Source organism: Monodon monoceros, unplaced genomic scaffold, assembly GCF_005190385.1.
Source record: "Monodon monoceros isolate NGI ecotype Baffin Bay Population unplaced genomic scaffold, NGI_Narwhal_1 Super_Scaffold_18, whole genome shotgun sequence".
NCBI lineage: Eukaryota > Metazoa > Chordata > Mammalia > Artiodactyla > Monodontidae > Monodon > Monodon monoceros.
This window is the reverse complement of record NW_021703774.1, coordinates 122557660-122577006: the sequence shown is the minus strand read 5'-3', so window position 1 is coordinate 122577006 and position 19347 is coordinate 122557660. Positions and strand designations below refer to the sequence as shown.

Below are 19347 nucleotides of genomic sequence, written 5' to 3'. Positions count from 1 at the left end.
TTTTTTTTTTTTTTTGCGGTACGCGGGCCTCTCACTGTTGTGGCCTCTCCCGATGCGGAGCACAGGCTCCGGACGCGCAGGCTCCGGACGCGCAGGCTCAGCGGCCATGGCTCACGGGCCTAGCCGCTCCGCGGCATGTGGGATCTTTCCGGAACGGGGCATGAACCCGTGTCCCCTGCATCGGCAGGCGGACTCTCAACCACTGCACCACCAGGGAAGCCCTAAAGCTCACATTTTTGAGCGCCTATTATGTGCAGACATTTTCAGCTGCACATAGATGCCAGCCAGATGTAAATGATCACCTGCAATCTCAAAATGAGGAAACTGGGAAGGAGGCAAACTATGAACCAGGCTTGCCCACCTCCACCACTCCAGGCCTCTCCTATCATGTCATGAGTTCGGGGACGAGGCCTGTTTATTGCTCTAGAAAAGCCACTAATTAGCTGTACAATTGGAGTAAGTCACTGTACACATTGTATTCTTTCATTAAATACTGACGTTGAACGTATGATGACTAAGGTCCTTCTAGTTCTAACATCTCATGAATGCAGAAAACTAAACCACTAGCTGCTTAACTGCCTTCTACCTTTGAGGCACTGCAGTAAAAACAAAGAACAGTAGAACAATTCCTGCCCTCAGGGCACTTATAATGGAGTTGGAGCAACCAGGGATAGAAACTTGATTTTGACTAACATGAGTTAAACAGAAACAAATACAAAAAAATACCAGAGTCCATGGTAGTCCTTGAGAAAAAACAAAGTCATAACTATAAAAGGACAAAAGTGCATTTCAACAATGGTTTCTCTCCTCCCCCAAAAATATCTTTGTGCTGCTGGCAGGAAAAGCCAGCTCTACCAGAAGGGATCCCGTCTATTTCACGGGAAAGCTTTGTTTCCGACAAGTTTCGTAAAGGAAAAAGTAGGCTAGAACAAGCTTTTTATTTCCAACCCACCTTTTCTTCGTTCCCATGAATGAGGAGGGGATAAGAATGACAGCAGGCAGCCAGGGAGAAAAATAATATGGCTGGTGGGTCCTGACCTCTTGGATTCCTGCCGACAGAGAAGCCCGAGAGGCAACATTTAATTGTGAAAAAACCAGCCTTGCTTGCCTCTTATCTTTCTCCTCTGTGACTTAAAACCCACAATTACTGGCAACCCCTAGATTCCGAGTCACTCAGCTGGTGGTGGCAGCAATGGCTGTGTCTGTAACTGAAAAGAAAAAGGGGAGTTCGATTTTACCTGCCTCGGAAGCCAGCCTTGTGCGAACACAGCCCTAACACAGCTTTACGACTTCTCCCATTAAAAAGTTCACAGATGCCCTCCCGTCGGGAAGACCACCATGCGAGAAGTCCAGATGGAAAAAAAAGAAATTCCATTTCCAGCTGCTGTATAATTCAAAGGACAAGCTATGAGTCTCAAATCCCAAATTCCACATTTCATTTCAGCCCTAAATATGTGATTTTCAATTCCTTTTCTCAAGGATCAAACTCCAAATTTCTTAGCCCGGTCACCAAGGCAACTCACCGACTGGCCCTCTATCTTTCAGGAGCTTATCTTTTCTCTCCAATCTAGAATTCTTCTAACAAGTAAATTTACTGTCCTTTGCATACAACACGTCATTTCACAGTATTTCACGGTGGAAAAATATGGGTCTTAGTTCTGCCTTTCTCAGCTGCAAACCAGATGACCTTGGAGAAGTCACATACCTTCTATAATCTCAGTTTGCAGACCTCTAAAAGGTTGTCACCCACATACCTCTGCTCCCATCTTGACTTATTACTCTATTCCCGAACATTTTAATTTACATATTCATATGTTTACAGTCAAATAAGATTAAATCATCCCTTGTGGACATATTCTCCTATAAGGATGCTGAGAATTTCCCATAACTTCTATTTTAGGGTGTTCTCCAGTTGCTTAGGTGGTGATCAACATGAAATTTGGCACTCATGGGGTCTACCTATACCATGAAGTTGGAACTCTTACCCTGAGATTCATAAACCTCTAAATTCCACAGAAGACCTTCAGGTCTTCTGTTGAAGTATGAATACATAATATTTGAATGGGGCTTATGCACATTTTTCTCCCAAGGTCAAGGTCCTTGATCCAAAGTTAAGAACCACTGTCCTGAAGTAATGAAAGGCCTAAGGCCATCATCCACCCAGGTTCTTGTTTTGTACATTTGACTCTGCTTCCTCCCTTTCTGGGCTACTATATTCTCTCCAGAACTCACATTTCTTCTCTCTGCTCAAGTCCAAGAATAATAACTCACCTTTACTGAGCATTTACTCTGTACACTTACTATGTAGAGGCCTCACGTGTATTTTATTCTAGTTTCATCCTTAAAACAATCCTAATAAGGGTGGTACTACTATTATATCTATTCTACTGATAAAGAAAATGAAGTATAAGGAAGTTCACAAACTTACCAAAAGTGTCGTATAATTTATAAGTGATAGGTCAGGGATTTGGCCCCAAAACTCTGGCTTCCCAGAACAAAATAAGGCTGCCCTTGGATTGTTTCTTTGCCATCAGATAGTAGACAGTCACAAATTCCAACATCTCCTTTAAGATTCCACCCTTCAAGACTCAGTTAAAAAACTATCTTCTCAGTTAATTCATCATTTCCCCTTCTGTGTTCACGGAATATTCTGGGCACTTAGCACTGAACACATTAGTGTGATTTTTTTGTTTCTTTCTCTCTGAACTAGACAGTGAGCACCTAATTCTTTTGACTACATCTCAAGTATTTACTGTGCCAGGGGCTGTGCTAGGGACCCAAAGATGAACAAGATACAGTCCTTGCCCTCAAAATTCAGTCTTTCAGGATAGAGAGAAGTAAACAAAGAAGGGTCATGATGTTTTCTGAAACTGTATTATGAAAGATAAGGACTTATCTTTATACCTTAATTCCTGAGTAAAAAATGCCAGCACATAGTAGAAGCCCAATAAATAAGCAATAAATGAATGCAGGACATTGGGAGGGGGGCCTCAGAAACTGGACTGTTAAATTTAAAAGATCTACCATCCCTTTATGAAAACTCTTTGAGGTTATTTGTATACTGACTCACCTAAAAACTGTTTCCTGTGTTGGTGTCTATGATACATTTTTTAATGTCAGACTAAAAATACACTTCCAGTACACCAACCCTGTCTGCCTACCCAAGGACTAGAAATGAACACAAGGTAACACATAACAAAATAAAAGACAAGAAAACTCACTCATTTCAACACTAAGTTCACCCACTAACAAAGAGGCATCCATCCCCACTGAGCAGCATCTTCTAAGATGGTTACACTTAAGGGTCTTTGAAGTAACTGATTCACAAAGCTGAAGGGATACTCATGAGATTTTTATAGAGCCAAAGAATCTTAAGTGAGTCATGGACTCTTCCACAAAAGAGATGTAGAGTGGATGGAACCTTAGGAGTCATCTCGTATGATTTCCCACTCAGATCAGGAAGCCTCTCCAGAGCACTATGGATGGGTTCACGCCATAGACTCAGTGGGATCAAGGCACTAGAGTTCCAAGATTGCTTTCACTTATAACCCCTCTATTTCTCAGCTGGGGGACTTTGGACAAATCATTTAGCTTCTCTCATCCTCAGTTTCCTTTGATTTTATAAGGGAGAAGAACTATTAAGATGATCAGATGAAATAAAATAAAGTTGTCTTAATCAGAGATGATTTGCTTGCAAGTAACAGGATTTTATGCACGCTAGCTTAAGCAGAAATTAGCTGGAAGGATACAAAGGTATCTCAAGAAACTCAGGACACAAAGTGCTGACAAGCTTGAGGAACCAGAACCAGGAAGAGAAAACTGTCAGAGAGAGATTCATCATTTGCAGTTGATCATGATTTTACCCCATAATTATGGTCCTTTGTCTCCATTTTTCTCTTTGCATCTGATTTTCCCAATCTGCCAAACAACTTTTCTCTCCAACATCTCCAACACCTCCTGCCCAGGTAGCCCCCAGGACTTTTCAGTTTAAATGCCAATGAAGGTGGGCCTAGAAATAGTGAATCCCGATTTGTTATAAGAGAGAATCTGATTGTTCCCCCTTGGGGCAAGGGCCCATCCTAATCCAATCAGCTGTGGCTGGGGGACTGATCATGTGGCCAGGTGCCCACTCAGCAGGCACGGTGGAAGCCCACACTCAGAGAGAGATAGACAAGTTCTGCAGGAAAATGACATGAGGCCAAAGCAAATGGCTGGCAACACAGACAACCACCAGCACCCCTAGTACAAAAGTACTTTGTAAAGAAATCACCACCAAATGCAAGTTATCACTTGGGGTCATCATTATGATTCCCCCCTCAACCAGCTTCTGGTTGATTACTACCAATGACAGGCTGCTCACTACTTGAAGAGACAGCCTTTTCATTGCTGAACAACTTCAAGTATTAAAACTCTTTTCTACATTGACAGTAGCTTTTTAGAAGATACTAAATTTAAATGTTTACAATCTTCCCCCAACCCTTACCTTTAAAGAACACATAATCTTGCTTGTTAGGTCAGGCCTGGGCTTTCCTTTGTGGTCATAATATGAATAACCAGTGGGGCAGGAAAGATAGATTCATTGGACAATTACTTTAGGAAACAACCTAAACCAGAACAGTTAAAAAACCAGAACCTCTTCTTCCTTTAAAGAATTACTACTACCTCTCCTACTAATACCATTAGCACTAACTTACCAAAGCAAAAGAGGAACTGGAACCATTTCTAGCATCAGCGTGTAGACAGTAGGTAGATGTTGAAGAAAGTGGTTTTTTCCATTGTAGAATCCCTGGCACCTTTGCAAGTAGAATTCTGCTTTGCTTAACAAAGGATTTTCTTTCCCCATCTAACTTTCTTTTGCTTTGAAAAGCATCATCCAGAAAATAATTTTACTTCATATTTTCTTAGGTTTCCCAAAATAAAGGTATGATTCCCCATAAAATAACCTCATATTAGCTATGTGGTGATTGGCTGGCATTTAAATATTAACAAAAATACCCCAAATTAGAAGAGGAGGTAAAAGCACAAAGACACCTTCTATATAGTGGAGCGCCAACAAGGAATCTGCTGCCGCTGGTGGCTCTGCTGCTCCCATTTTTCACTGATGTCACCAGGCTTCTATTTTAGTAACCAGGATATACTTGTTATGGATGCAAAGAGAATCTCCTCATTTATATTCTAAACTCAGAGCAGGAAATGAGACACATGGGTGATCTGCAGCTGTGGCACTATAAACAGGACCAGCCTACCTCCTAGTCTAGATTCTAGACTGCACTACATTTCCTGAACTTGGGAGATTAAAAAAAAAAACAAAAAAAAACAGAGAGAATACACCATTTTAGAAAGACCAGCACAACTTCTGTCCAAGAATCTTAGAGGCCGCTGTTTGGCAGAAGGCTCACTGCCCTGTATACGGTAGCTACTTGTTGCTAGGTACCATCCACCTGCCTACATGGCTGATATACACCAGGAGATCCTGCTCTGTCTCCAGCCAGCTGTGCTACAGTGGGCAAGTATTGTAAGGTTTCCTCATCTAGTAAACTAAAGGACTAGTTCTTTAACATTTTGGGGCCAAACACCCATTTGAAAACCTGACAAAAGCCACAAACCCTTTTACTCCCAAAATGCACATAAGTAAATATGACTAAAATTTCACACAGTATCAGGGGCTCATGTGGCTCTTGAACCCTACCCATAGACTCCTGGTTGAAGGTAATTAGACCAGCAGCACTCTAACCCATCTTCCAGTGCTCAGAGTCTGCAATCACACAGTTGATGTTTAGTAACAATTACTGCAAATTATTCAACACCATAGATGAGTGTTCTGCTAAGACTAAAGACCAATCCAAAACGATCTAGCTTCCAATGTTAAATTGACTGGTAAATCAATGAATGACTGGAAGGAAGTGGGAGGGACAGGATAAGCAAACTATAAACATTAATAAAACATCTTGGGAAGGTTTTGAGAGGCCAACTCTGTTTTTCAACTGGATTTTTTCATTTGGAAATACATAACACGAAACCATTGAGCCAGATATAGAGATCCAGACAGCTTTATAGTGATGCTGTCCAAGTCACGTTCTTACACCCATCACACCCAAATAAAACAAAGCCAAAGGTTCCCACGCTCCTGCCAATATAAACACGTTCACAATGGTCAATTCCAAAGCTGTGCCTGATGATTCCCGCAAAGGGAAAGATAATCCATCAATGAGAGTAAACAAACATGATGTCCTTAATATTCACTATCCTGGGTTAATCAACAAAATATGGTCTTCTCCCATGATTTTAGTTTCCTTCTATTTCAAGTCAGTAGGTAAGACTGAGTCATGCTTGTAAGTTCCAGGTTCTAGCCTTTGTTTGAAGGGGAAACACAACTCCATAAGAAAAAGGACTGGCCGTGTAAATCCATCTCAAATAGTGACAACCTCTTAACCTTTACCCACCACCTCAAACCCCACTCCATTTAAGTCTGCCACATCTTTCTGGTGTGTTTTGAGCTTTTTCAGCTTATCTTTTTTTAAGGGGGAGGAGAGAGAGGAGAGGAAAAATTTGAAGTTTTTATTTCTGCTCACATTGACTCTGGGGCAGGTAAAGAAATTTAAAAGGTAACTTAAAAAATCTTGGTGTCACCAGCCTGTAATAAAAACTGTCCAATCAGAAATGTTTCTTATAGAGACTGTGACATGGTCATGAATCAAAGAAGGTCTCTATTAGGGGAGGTGGGGGAATGGGAGTGGGAGGGTAGAATTAGATTTCTTCTCAGTGACTTGCTTCAGTATAGTTTGTTAAAGAGGATTATCTGATGAAGCATGGAATTCCAGTTATGTGAATACCATATTACCAATGGTCTGTTCCATCACAGTAGTTGTAGTTTTATGGTGTACAGAATCCTCTGCCCCATTAAGCTCTCTTTGTGGACTCTTCCCAAGAGGCATCTCAAAATATAATAGAATTAAGAAGCATGACTCTTGCTGATGGTCAACAATAAGATCACAATAGGATTCCGTCTTTCTTCCTTCTATAAATTCGCCCCTAATCATTTTAGATAACATGACAGTTTATTTTTTACAGTCAGCAGATTGTTGCTTTATTCTAACTGTCTTCATGTGGTGTCTAGCTAACATTCTATAATCGATACACAAATGGAAGCACACAACCATTTCATAAAAAGTTAGGCAATTTCCTCCCAGGACACTCAGCCATCTAACTTGAAAAATGACTGGGTAATAGTATCATTCTACTTTTTTTTTTTTTTACTAGAAATGTTGTACAGAAATGTTTTCAGTTTGAGAAAAGAAAAATCACTTGTTATAGAAATAATTCCATCGTTACATGTAGTCATTTGCAAGAATGAAACAAGCAAATAAGACAATAGTCAATTATAGCGTACAGCACGGGGTTTAAAGCAAAACATAATGACTTCATTACCTAAGAACAGAATAAACGCTCTGGCTTTCCCCATCCCACACCATTTACCAGTATTTCTTCAGCCTAAGGGATTTTTAGACCCCTGAAATCCTAGATTTACTACTCAAGACAGATCAATCCACCTTGAGGCTTTCTGCCAAAGAATTTCAGTGCTTCTATTTCAACAGTAGATTTGAAAGCTGGGTAGAGACATGTCAAAAAAACCCTCCTTCTTTGATCTCTCCACCCAAGTTCCTCAAAAGAAGCCCCATGTAGAGTCTGAGGTTATGCTAAGTATGTGACTTGCAGTTGTAATCAGTAGAGCGACATTCCATTACAAGTGGGTACCATTTTAGCCAACTCAAACCTATATTTCACAAATACATACATAAATTAAGTGACTCATAAAACACTTTAAAAAAAAATGACATACACCCACTCTAGAGGATATTTTCAAATAACAGAATTTGCTGTTACAGAACAATCTAAGCCCATCACATAGATAAGCGTTCATTTTTCTCAATGCTCAACCATCCAGACACCAGATGTTTAGGTTGACATTTTTTTGACACTTTTTAGTCCACTCACACTCCCTCCATTTTCTAACTCTCCAGAGCAAAAATTGAAGTTCTCTGTCTCTTTCAGCTCTATAGAAGCACCACGTTTGTGCCCTGACAAACATGTTAATTCCATGCCTCTGAAATGTTTAGGTAAAAGTCAGCAGTGACGCAAACATAGATTCCAACAGAAAGGTCTGCTCAGAATTTGTACAGTCATCCCTCGTTATCCACTGTTTCCAGGACCACCCTCCACCCCCAACCCTCAGCAAATACCAAAACCTATGGATGCTCAAGTCACCTATACAAAGTACCATAGTACAATAGGCCCTCAGTATCCAAGGATGAGATATGGAGGGCCACCTGTAATTGGCATTTACTGAAAGGTCCACTTTCTAAGCATCTAGAACTAGATTCTATTCAACTGGCTTTCCCTTCCCAGATCCTGCAGATTATAGTTTTAAAACTATCACCATTTACAAGTTGAACTGGCTACTACTTTTCATACTTATTACTGAATGACAACTGTAGGTTTTTGAAATGTTTATGTTTTAACAATGAGAGTAGGGATTCTGTTTAAAATTGCTTTTTCAAGTATGGATTACTTTTATTGAATAATAAGCATGGAATATCATATTTCTCAACAATCAAATAAAATATACACATTCTCTAAACACTTTTATTACTATACATTACCCTATAATATCATCATTTCCCTCCAAAAAACATCAGTCTGATGAAATCTTGAAGTTGATGAAACAATGACCAGTTTTTAAAGTGAATATCAATGCTTATTCAGTTTCTGATGGATTGTCAAGATTTCAAATCCTAGCCAAAACCTGTATCATCTTAAATTGAAAGTTTAAAAGGAATAAACAGGGCTTCCCTGGTGGCGCAGTGGTTAAGAATCCGCCTGCCAGTGCAGGGGACACGGGTTCAAGCCCTGGTCCGGGAAGATCCCACATGCCGTGGAGCAACAAAGCCCGTGCGCCACAACTACTGAGCCTGCGCTCTAGAGCCCGAGAGCCACAACTACTGAGCCCACGTGCCACAACTACTGAGCCCGATGCCTAGAGCCGGTGCTCTACAAGAGAAGCCACCGCAATGAGAATCCCGCACACCGCAACGAAGAGTAGCCCCTGTTTGCCGCAACTAGAGAAAGCCTGCGCCAAGCAACAAAGACCCAACTCACCCAAAAATAAATAAATAAATAATTTTTAAATAAATAAATAAATTTGAAAATAAAATGAATAAAATTTAGCACCAAATGACTGTCCTTTAAAATATATAGTCCTTAGATTATTTTATCTGCTCAAAGACCCTTCAAAGATACAGGAAAACTCTCAATACATATATATATATATAATCCTAACTTTAATTTCATAGTCCAAATGTGAAATCTCTTACTACTTGAAATCTGAAACTTATCTCACAGACTGTCTAGGAAAGTTTAAAGAAAAAACAGGATTGGCCTGACTTTTCCTTCCATTTGAGGTAATATTGCTAGAGCTGAATCTCTGATAAACAGAAAGCCATCCACATATAATGATAGAATTAATTTAGAATTAATATTTGATGGGAAACAATTCATCTGTGAAGTTATTAAGATATGTGATAGGTTCTGACCACCAGTAAGGATGGGGTGTGAAATTTCCCACACATCCAACCATTCTGATGCCAGCAGGGTGTCCTACAATTCAACTCAATTCTGACACTATCTACTCGGAGATATCATCAGAAAGGGCTCAGTCGCACAAAACTACCCCTCTCTTCAGACACTAATCACAAGCCCAGGTTGTTACCTGCGCTTCTGACCTACTGGCTACAGATTGGAGGATCCCATGATCCCCTCCTTAGGCTTCAGATGCCAGCTGCCAAGTCCAGGTTGTTACCTGTACTTCTAACCTAGTAGCTACGAACTAGAGGTTCCCACAACCCCCTTCCCAGGTTTGATTAATTTGCTAGAGCTGCTCACAGAACTCAGAAACCCATTTATTCATTAGATTATAGGTTTATTACAAAAGATATTAAAGTAGATACAAATCAACGTCCAGATACATAGGGCAAGATCCCTAACAAAGGAGCTTCTGTCCTCATGGAGTTTGGGGTCCAGTACGGTGCCACATGGAAGCATTCTGATTCCCCAACCTGGAAGCTCTCCTTCTGGGTTTTTATGGAGGCTTCATCATATAGGCTTGATTGATCAACTCATTGGTCCTCAATGATGTCCATTTCCCGATATTCATACCCTATGTAATCTCCCTCAAGTGTGGGCTGGACTTGCTCGTTCACTTCTAACCAGTAGAATACAGTAGAAGAGATGAGATGTCACTTCTAAGACTGAGTGGCTTCTGTCTTAGGCACCTGCGTTTTCGTTTTCTCTCTCTCTCTCTCTCTCTCTCTCTCTGCCTCTCTCTCATTACTAGCCCTTATGGGGGGGGGGGGGGGGACCTACTGTAAGACAGCCCCATGGCAAGGCCTATGTGGTGATGGAACAAGGCCTACCAACGACCACATGAGTGACGACATGAAGCAGATCTCCCCCAGTCGAGCCTTCAAGCCTTCTCATGAGACTGCAGACCAGAACAACAGCTTGACTGCAACCTCGAAAGAGAAGCTCAGCTGGAGACTCCCAAGTTAAGCTGTACCCAGATCCCTGACCCAGAGAAATAGGGGGATAATACATGCTTATTGATGTATGCTGCTAAATTTCAGGATAATTTGTTATACCCAGCACTAATACAGTCAATACGGAGCAATTATTTAATTTCTATTACAGAGTAAATCATTTCCTTTATACTTGGAGCTAGGAGTCTGTCTGGGAACATTATTCTTGAAATACACAACAGGCAACCAGATAACAGAGAACTCTGTCCTTGACCTTCACACCGAAACATAAATAAGCCAGTTAACCTACCCATGTCAGCCTACCATGGCTCCTCTAACTGTTGTAATTCTCCTTTTCTTGAATACATTCTTAGAATTAGGAATATGAAAACCCAAACCTCAAGATATATACATTAGCTTTAGTCTCAGTTTTTAACCTCATAGCAAAGTTTCCTGCCCGAATCTCACACATTATATGGCATATTCCTCTCGTTATAGCACTTATCTTTCCTTACGGTATGTTTAAGTGTCTTTCTCCCAACCACTTCTTCCCTAGTGCTTTGTTCAATCTTGTATCTTCAGTACCTACTGCTTAACACATGGTTGAGACTTAATAAAGCTTGAATGAACAAATGTGTTACACAAGCAATGAATGAGTAAGCAAGTCAATAGGCAAGAGAATAGGGATGTGGGAAGTAACACTTGAATGCTGTTATGAAGGTCCAGATGTGCCCATCAGCCATTACTTCTACCTAAAATGCTCTTCCACTTGCACCCACCCTCACCCCAACTCCTTGTCAGGGTTTTCACTATTTAACACTCACCTCAAAGATGTGTCTGCTCACCTCTACACACACACACACACACACACACACGTGTGTGTGTGTATGCGCACCAAGGCAGCCTTCCCTTTCTCTGCTCTGAAGCCTTTTCTTTATGCTCCCACAGATCCTGGGTATACCTTGGTCACAGCACCTAGCACACTATACTGTAATGACTTGCTACTTGCCTGTCATTTCCACTTAACTATAAGCCCCTTGAAGGACAGTGTCTTCACATGTAACCACATGTCCAGCCATCAATTTGGTATGTGGCTGTAGTGGGTACTCAAAAACGGTTTGAAATAATGGGTAAGAGACTGAATGAATTAGGGGTAGGGTGGAAACTCTACATTCTGAAAAATTATCTTAGCATAATCTGTTCCAGGTAAAATGTCAACCAGGCACATATACTGCTCCAACTCCTAAACAGAGTAAAATCAATGTGATTGTGTATCAAGATAATTGTTGATACAGGAAAATTAGAATTGAAAAAATGCTTTAATCCGTGGACAGGCCCTAGGCAGAGCTGTCTTCAACACACCTTTTTCTCTTTCACTCTCACCCCTGGTCCTGCTTCAGTAAAAAATGTTCTCTTCCTTCTCAATTTCAGATTCCCTATACTGTCCTCAGATGCCACAAGTGGATCTTCCTCTCCAAAATCACCGAATAATCTCCTCCTCACAAAATGTTTATATGCCTCATGCCCTCAGAGTCTTGAATCACAATTGAGTAAGCTAGAAAAATAACCCGGTTTGTGGGAAAATGGGTGCTTGTGGGTTGGTGTTCCCATTTTGACAGGTATATTTTTCTAAGGCAATGGCTTCACTCAAAGCCCAGCCAGAAAAGACATTTGCAAAGATGCGACCTTTCAGAAACCCTCAAATCACTCCACTAGGATGAGCCCCCTCTCCGCACTAGAGAGGTTATAAAACTTGGTTAGGGCAGGGCTCTGGCCACCTGACTTTGAATTCCAGCTCTTCCACTCTCTAGCCTTCTGACTTTGGGCAGTCTCACTGATGCCTGAGTTTTCTATGTGTAAAATGAAATAAGACCTACCTCTAGGAATTAAACGGGTTAATTCAGGTAGAGTACTCAGAAAAGTGTCTAGTAAGTAGAAAGCAGTCGATAATTGTCACTAGTAATACTATTATTTTACTGTTATTATAACTGGTTCTGAAAAGCCTGAAGAGAGAAATTCTCCAGGATAGGAGAGGGATGGGGAGAATGCACTTACTGATTTGGTTGTTCAGCTTGAATGCAATGTCCAGCTGCAGGATAAACAGCATGAACTGGAACCAAGGACTCATCTCCATGGAGGGGAGGGGAATGTGAACAGAAAACACAATGTCATTGGCTTCGATTTCCCTTGGAATCGCTTCCTCAATGTCTCGGATCTTGTCACACTGGTTGGGTCCCCAAGGCATTAACCATTTTGTCTTGTGATGGTTTTTACGGACATCCACGCATTTCACTGACATGTAGGACACTGCCGTTGTGGGTCCTGGAGCTGAAAAGAGAATATTTTCCTGTTTTAGAAGAATCATCCACGGAAGTGCCTATTTCTATCTAATACTCTTTCCACTACTGCCCTCTCTCCATTTTTCACACCACCTTCTATAACTTGAGGTCATTAATACCAAGAGATCTCCAAAATCCGGGTGAGGATCCTTCAGTGACCTCCAGAGGCATCATAAAGCATCCCCAAGAGCCTTCCCATTGTTTTCAGTGACGGTTATTTATTGAAAGAATACATTTGTTTTCTTCAGTTCCCTCATCATTCCAAACAAATGTCACAAAAATCAACTGTGCTTCACTTTCCACCTGCCTGAGGGCTTGGAGACCTCTGGGGTTTCACAGAACACAGTGTCTGAAGTCAGAAGACCTGGGTCTGAAGCCTGGTTGAATGACTTACTCTCAGGTAATTTTGGGTAAATTGGTTAAATCTATAGTAGCTTCAGGATCCTCATCTGAGAAATAAGATGGTTGGCTTCTAAAATTCAACCAAGATGGCTGGTTTCTAAGATTCTTCTTAACTCTGAAATTCTACAACACTGCTTTTGATTGAGAGAAAGAATTTTTCTGACTTTGGGCCCCCATTTAATGTACCTATCAGAGGATGGAACCCAAACACTGACTGACACTTAAAGGGTATACTAAAATACGATACATGCATTTCAAGAGGGATCATCAAATTTGAAATATATAACATTAACAACACAATTTTGTGATTATAAAATGGTCACATAATTATAACAGAAAATTTGCAAAATACAGAAATGTTGAAGTTCAAAACAACATTTACCCAAAATCCCACTAAAGAGAAGGAACCACTGTTGGAAAAATATCAAAGTATTATCTGTCTTTTCTATGAGTGTGTAACTAGATACAAATTTATAGAGGAATTAATTTGTGTAACTTTAAAATACATACTAATATTAACACATATCGTTACAAAATAGGGTCATACCTATCTGTAGCTTCTTCTTTTTAATCACTTAGCAAAGTAGAGCAGAACAGCGGTAAATAACACAAGCTGTGAAGCCAACTTGCCTGGCTCTCTCATTTCTGGTTGTGCCACCATGAATCCAAGCTAGCAAAGTCTGGGGTGAATTTCTAAACCTGTCTGTGTATTAGTCTTGTTATCTCTTAAATGGCAACAATAATAGCTGGAATGCAGCGTCCAGCTGCAGGATAAACAGCATGAACCGGAACCAAGGACTCATCTCCATGGAGGGGAGGGGACTGTGGACAGAAGACACAATGTCATTGGCTTCGATTTCCCTTGGAATCACTTCCTCGATGTCTCAGATCTTGTCACACTCTCTGAGTCGTTGTATACATTAAACAAATTAACATATGAAAAGTGTTCAGAACAGTGCTTGAAAGTACATGAAAAAATATAAAATTAATTTTAGCTATTATATTATAAATATTTTCTATGTAATTAAAATTTTTCAACTAGTGGTTGCAAAATAATCACACGATACACTCTTTTAATTTACCTATAACCCTCCACCCCTTGTTTTGTAAAGGTTGTCTATAAATAAGAGTAATTCTTTGCCTAATATGTTTTGCTAGTGATTTACCTCAACTTTTCCCTCTGCTGTCTCAATTTGTTTATGGCATATTTTAATACAGAGAAATCCCAGATTTCATGTACAATCACACTTTTATGTTTTTCCCATTCTTCTGTGTATAGAGAGACTTTCTAATCTCCAAATTCAATAAACTTTTACCTTCTAGTCATTTTTAACAATTTCATTTTTTAAATATTTAAATAGTTGATCCACCTGGAATTTGCTTTGATATAAGGGATGAGGTGAGAATCTAGTTTCATTTTTCTAAATATTTAAATTATTCTTTACTGAACAAACTCTCCTTTGTTGTTGCTTTATGACAGCACCTTTATCTTATGTATACAAATAGATATTTCTGGACAATCTAGTCTATTTCCATGTATTGGACTGTAAATTCATGGCCTAACACAACATGGTTTTAAGTCACGTAAACTGATGGTTTGTATCAGTATCTGATAGAGTAAAACCCCTCCCCCATGCCATTTCATGTTTATATTTTTTGCTGGGATCTGATTGAAATTACATTACATCTATAAATTAATGTGGACAGGGTTGGCATCCTTTCCTGACATTTAGTTTTCCCACCCAAGAACAGTGATCATTTCTCCATTAACTGCAGTCCATTTTAATATCTCTTTGAAAATTTTCATAGTTTTCTTCATGTGGATCCTTCTACTACAATATATTTTTAAATCTATTTATAAAACTTTTCTCTGAAAGCAGTGGAAGGAAAACATAAATCTGGTTTATGCGCATGGTTTAAATATGTTTAATTTTGCACATATGATACTTGACACACAGTGCTTTCAGACCCTTTATGAACAGAAATCATCTCTTACTTGACAGAGATCAAATAGCAACTAGAGGAATATGTAAAGCAAGAGGAAAAGTCATTTATGACGCAAGGGTGTGTATTATTAATACTTTGCCCTACTTCTAGTGCTCAAATACACATTTTTCTACCCCTAAATATCAATCCTAACAGTAAATTCTGAGTAGTAAAATGTTACGTTCCCAGAACGTTGGGATGATGCCTACTAAAACTTACCAGAAAACACAGTACTGCTAAACTCTGGCTGAAAGTTCTTCAATGTAGTATCCTGAATACCACAACACAGAGCCACCACTAATCCAGGCCAGGGAAGTTTTTCTTTAAAACTCAAAACTGTATCATGAATACATTCTACACCTAATCCATCTAAAATCAGACATTTCACTTATTATTAGAAATACGAACCAATCAAACTTGGGTTATCCTGACTCTGCTAAATGGCCCACCAACGTTACAAAGACCAACTGGCACATTTAACTAAACTTCTTTTAATGTGGTTGGGAGACAAAAGTCATGAATTCTATTTCTGGCTAACATACTCAAACTGACTATTTGTTGCAGAAAATAGTTACTACATTTTAAAACTTCTATTCTTCCAAAATGAACCTAACCTTTTTTCATTTCTTTATTTTTTTTTCCTTTTGAAAAACAAGTCTTTCCCTCCTTAGACCAAAATGAAAAATAACTATCTGAGTTCCTAGTTAACCTCCAAAACCGCATTCCAAACTTAATAACAGAGAAGCTGAACACTTTACAGGCACAAAGGCTGCAGTTTTAATGGACACGGTGAACGCCTGCCTTTGTAGCAGCCTGAATTATTTTCATTCTTTCATTAGTCTAGTGTTTCTTGCATAAAGAAAAAAAATCCCAGGAATACTAATATTTTCATAAATATCATGGCAATGAACTTGGGAAGCCGCAAGTGCATCTCAAGCTGTACTTATAAGAATCACAAGTATTTTTCTTCACTTGAATAAATCTAGTCTAAGAAACCTTTTGTCTAACTTTAAAAACCTGAAGAGAATTCAACATTTTCCATTTCTAATAGTACTCAAAAGGTGAAACCCTTGTATCATTTGAGAAAGTAAACAGACATTCTGTTATTCAAACATGGACAGTTAATGTTCCCTGAATAATATGTTTACAGTTCAAGACAACTTCCTACTCCAGCTAAAAGTGAATTTCCAGGTGTTTCTTAGGTAGAAAGCACATCAAAGTAAGCCAAAAACAAAGTCTGTAGCTCTTAGCTGGTTGCCTACTATAGAAGGTGTTTTTATCAGCTATAGCCAACAACGTGACTCCGTAGATCACAAAGCAGTGTCTAAAATCAAAAGAACTTCGATTTCTGTCTTTAAGTTTTTTAAAAGTGTGAGGGATTTTATTGTAAGAGAAGAGAATGAAATGGGAGAAGCTGAAATTATCGGTGACCTTTGAACAAGCCACAGTCAACTAACCAACAGTTATACGTAAGGAAGGCCTCAGTCGCCAGCGTGGTTCTAGGGATTAATAGTTTGTGTACTTAAGAAGGAACTAGATGGATTCAGGTCAACAAACTGAGTCATGTTTGCTCAGGTGAAAGCTAAAAATAACCACTCCTCAGTACTCCTAGGATAGTAATGTCATATCACCCAGCTGCTATTATAAATGTCCCCTCTACCCATTCGTAGCACTTAGTTGAAAACAAGTGGCCCAAAGCTACTTCTACATCAGTACAATTTCATAGACAGAGCAGGTCGGCCCAAAATGAATATGCCCAGGCACTATGGACTGGTTAGTTTATGGTAGGTTAACACAACTTTTGGAGTAGGCACAGAAGTTATAAAACACAAGCCACTCTTTGAAAACACCACCCCATTTTGAGGCCAGTTCTCTTTACCGTGTCAAACATAGGCCATTTTTTTTCCTCTTTTTATCTGTATTTCAACACAGTATTTTTGGCCTCCGTCTCTCCACAAGAGCAGAGAACTGTGAAATCTGACACTACACAACATTTAATTTTAAAGTGATGTGAAATCAATAAGACTTCTAATTCGAGGCTGTGAAAAACTGTACAAACACAACGTGAAGCCTCTAAAAATTCAGTGACCCTTCAGTGACATACATCACTAAGGCTCATACTGCATTCACCAAATATGTCTTGAATACCTACTATGCACGAAGCACTGTTTAGGTGCTTGAGGGAACCTAACAGACACCAGCCATGCGGAATGTAAATATAATGGGGAAAACAGACAATACATAAATAATTACAGGGAAAAGTAATTATAGTTGTGGTGATACTATATTTACCCTGACATTACCTGAGAAAGGGCCATAGTCAGATATTTGGAAGGCAGGAGAAATGAATTCACCAGAATGAGGCAAAAATTCCAGTCATCATTACAATGCAACCTTGAATAAAAATGTAAGTGAACAATGACTAAACCTGTACTTCTTTTGGAAGAATATTCATTGACTCCAGTCAGCTTCCTGTTATGGCATCTCAAATGGCTGTCCCGTTTACAAATTACTATCTGGCCAACCACTACCGCTATCATGCTCAAAGTTGAGTCAACATCAAATCATTAGCCCCTACTCCCGCCAGAACCTTTAATTAGAGAGTTGGACAGAGACACAAGACTTGGTTGCCTCCTAGAAAAGTTAAAATAAAATTAAAACAACATGCTGACATGACACATGGTCTCCGTTTAAGCCAACACAGACTATTTATTTCTTTGCTTTATTACAAGTAAAGAAGTTTCCTTTAGCAGTTATCTAGGAGTATTACTATTATGTGGGTACTGTGCAACCTAAAGATAGAGACAAATGACAGTCCCAGACCCTGAGTTGCTCACAGTCGAGTGTGGGAGGGTGAGAAGTTGGCAGAGAAGCCCATCCTGATTGAAACGTGCCCTTACAGATGTTGCACAGGAGGCATCAATTGTGAAGGGGGCTGGGAGGGCTGCCTGCCCGAGGCCTGGACTTAGACTTCAAAGAGAGCAGGTGTTAGTTAGCCAGGTGGAAAAGGGGACAGGAGTAGGGAAGGCGCTGAAGAAGAGCATGTGTTGGGTCAGAGGCTATCTCGAAAACCACAATACAGTCGTCCCTCTGTATCCGTGGAGGACTGCTTCCACGGCCCCTATGGATACCAAATTCTGAGGATGCTCAAGTCCCTTCTATAAAACGGCACAATATAGTCGGTCCTCCTGATCAGCAGATCAATCCCTGGCTGTTTGATCTGAGGATACCGAAGGCCCATCGTACGGTCTGTGTTTGAGCATCAAATTTAAGAAGAGATCATTTACTAGGTGAAAATGCTGCACAGCCCTAACCTTGTTACAGCCCTTTGCTTTCTCTGACCAGGGGTCTAGTTCTCTAGGGGGCCTTGGCTTCTGTTCCCAACAGTCTCAGCTTCACTTTGTACAGTGACATGAAGAGACCCGCAAATAACAAAGAACTTTTATTTGGGGGAATCTTTCCTTCTAAGACACTGTTGGTATCTTATAGGTAGCCACAAGGCCAGACATGAGCAACACGGTGCCCCGGAAGGAAGGGAGAAGGCAATGGGGTCTCCGAAGAGCCTGTGCAGTCTCCATTATCAGAACAGCCTTCACCTAAATTAGAGGAAGACTGTCTTCCTTGCAACAGAAATGATATTTCAGGATTAATGTGCCTTGGGCTCCAAGGGGAAGGAATGTGGAAAACAGACCAATTAAAAGGGTAATTCATGTATACAAGCATTAATAACCAGAACCTCTCTAATTGAAAAAGTAACGATTTTAATTAAAAATGGTCAAACATTTCAGAAATATTTTAGAGAATTCTATTTTTATAATAGCATCTTAGCTAACAAAAATGAAAAAACAAAACTATACATACTGATTTAAAAACACAGTCGGGCTTCCCTAGTGGCACATTGGTTGGGAGTCCGCCTGCCGATGCAGGGGACGCGGGTTCGTGCTGTGGTCCGGGAGGATCCCACATGCCGCGGAGTGGTTGGGCCTGTGAGCCATGGCCGCTGGGCCTGCGTGTCCGGAGCCTGTGCTCCGCAACGGGAGAGGCCACAG

General features: G+C 40.1%; 1 protein-coding gene across 1 annotated transcript in view; it reads right to left on the bottom strand.

Moving 5' to 3' along the window:
• Positions 1 to 19347, bottom strand: part of WLS (Wnt ligand secretion mediator) — a 105691-nt gene that overhangs the window by 55704 nt on the left and 30640 nt on the right. The window contains exon 2 of the mRNA XM_029230625.1: positions 12627 to 12899. Coding sequence (XP_029086458.1) covers positions 12627 to 12899 — 273 coding nt within the window. The remainder of the gene's footprint in view (positions 1 to 12626; positions 12900 to 19347) is intronic.